The following is a 1048-nucleotide window of genomic DNA, read 5'->3' on the forward strand; positions in this document are numbered from 1 at the left end:
TGGCTCCGGCCAGGCCTCCCCCGGCCGCTGAGGCTCCTCCTTCGGTCCCTGCCACGCGGTGGTCGGAGATGAAGCGCACCAGCAGCAGGTAGCACAGGCTGATGATGCCTAGCGGCAGCACGAAGCCCAACAGCACCTTCTGCAAGTGGTAGAGGCCCAGCCAGAACTGCCTGTCGCGGCCCAGAAACCTGTCGGGGAAGCGCACCAGGCACAGCTCCTCCCCCATCACCTTGACCGTGGTGGAGAAGATGGCGTTAGGCAGCGAGGCCAGCGCGGCGGAGGCCCAGATCATCGCGCACAGTGCTTTGACGGAGAAGCAGCAGCTGTCCTCCAGGCTCCGGCCGCAGCAGTCGCCCCGGCCGTACCCTCGGGTCCGGTGGCTCTTAAGAGCCGAGGCCACCGAGTGGTAGCGCGCCACGCTCATGGAGGTGAGAAAGAAAACGCTGGCATACATGTTCATGGACGTCACTATGGATACGATCTTACACATGGCCTTGCCGAAGGGCCATTTGAAGTCAAGGGCGTTTTCCACGGCCCAGAAGGGCAGAGTGAGCACGAACTGGAAGTCCGTCAGTGCCAGGTTGGTCACGAAGAGGTTGATGGAGGACTTGCGCCAGCCCTGCTTGCTCTTCATCAGGTAGAGCACCAGCAGGTTGCCGGTCAGCCCCAGCGCGCAAACCACCCAGTACACCACGCTGACGAGGATGCGCACCCGGGCCTCGGGGTCCGCGCTCTCCGCCCCGCCGCCGCTCGGGGGGTGCCCCGGCGCCGCGCCGTCCGGCAACTCCAGCCCCAGCTCCCACCACAAGTCCTGGAGCTGCAGCGACGCGTTGCCGCTGAAGTTGGCCGCCTGCAGAAGGTCCGGGATCCGATCGAAGAGTTCTGTGAGCTCGTCCCCGCCAGCCGCCTTATTCATGGTGGCTGGCGCGGCTGCCGCGGCCACCTGCCCGCGCTGGTGCCTCTAGGTCATGTTTCGGGAGATAGCTCCTAAGGGGAGTCCGGCTCTCCCGGGGTTCCGGCGCACGCGGGGGCTTGCAAAGTAGCTGTG

General features: G+C 65.6%; 1 protein-coding gene across 1 annotated transcript in view; it reads right to left on the reverse strand.

Annotated features, from left to right (window-relative positions):
* RXFP3 (relaxin/insulin-like family peptide receptor 3) overlaps nt 1–916 on the reverse strand; it is a 1447-nt gene extending 531 nt beyond the window's left edge. The window contains exon 1 of the mRNA XM_010853850.1: nt 3–916. Within this exon, the coding sequence (XP_010852152.1) occupies nt 3–916 (914 nt within the window). The remainder of the gene's footprint in view (nt 1–2) is intronic.
* Between the last annotated feature and the right edge of the window lie 132 nt (nt 917–1048).

The sequence above is a fragment of the Bison bison genome, unplaced genomic scaffold, assembly GCF_000754665.1.
Source record: "Bison bison bison isolate TAMUID 2011002044 unplaced genomic scaffold, Bison_UMD1.0 scf7180017864331, whole genome shotgun sequence".
Lineage (NCBI taxonomy): Eukaryota > Metazoa > Chordata > Mammalia > Artiodactyla > Bovidae > Bison > Bison bison.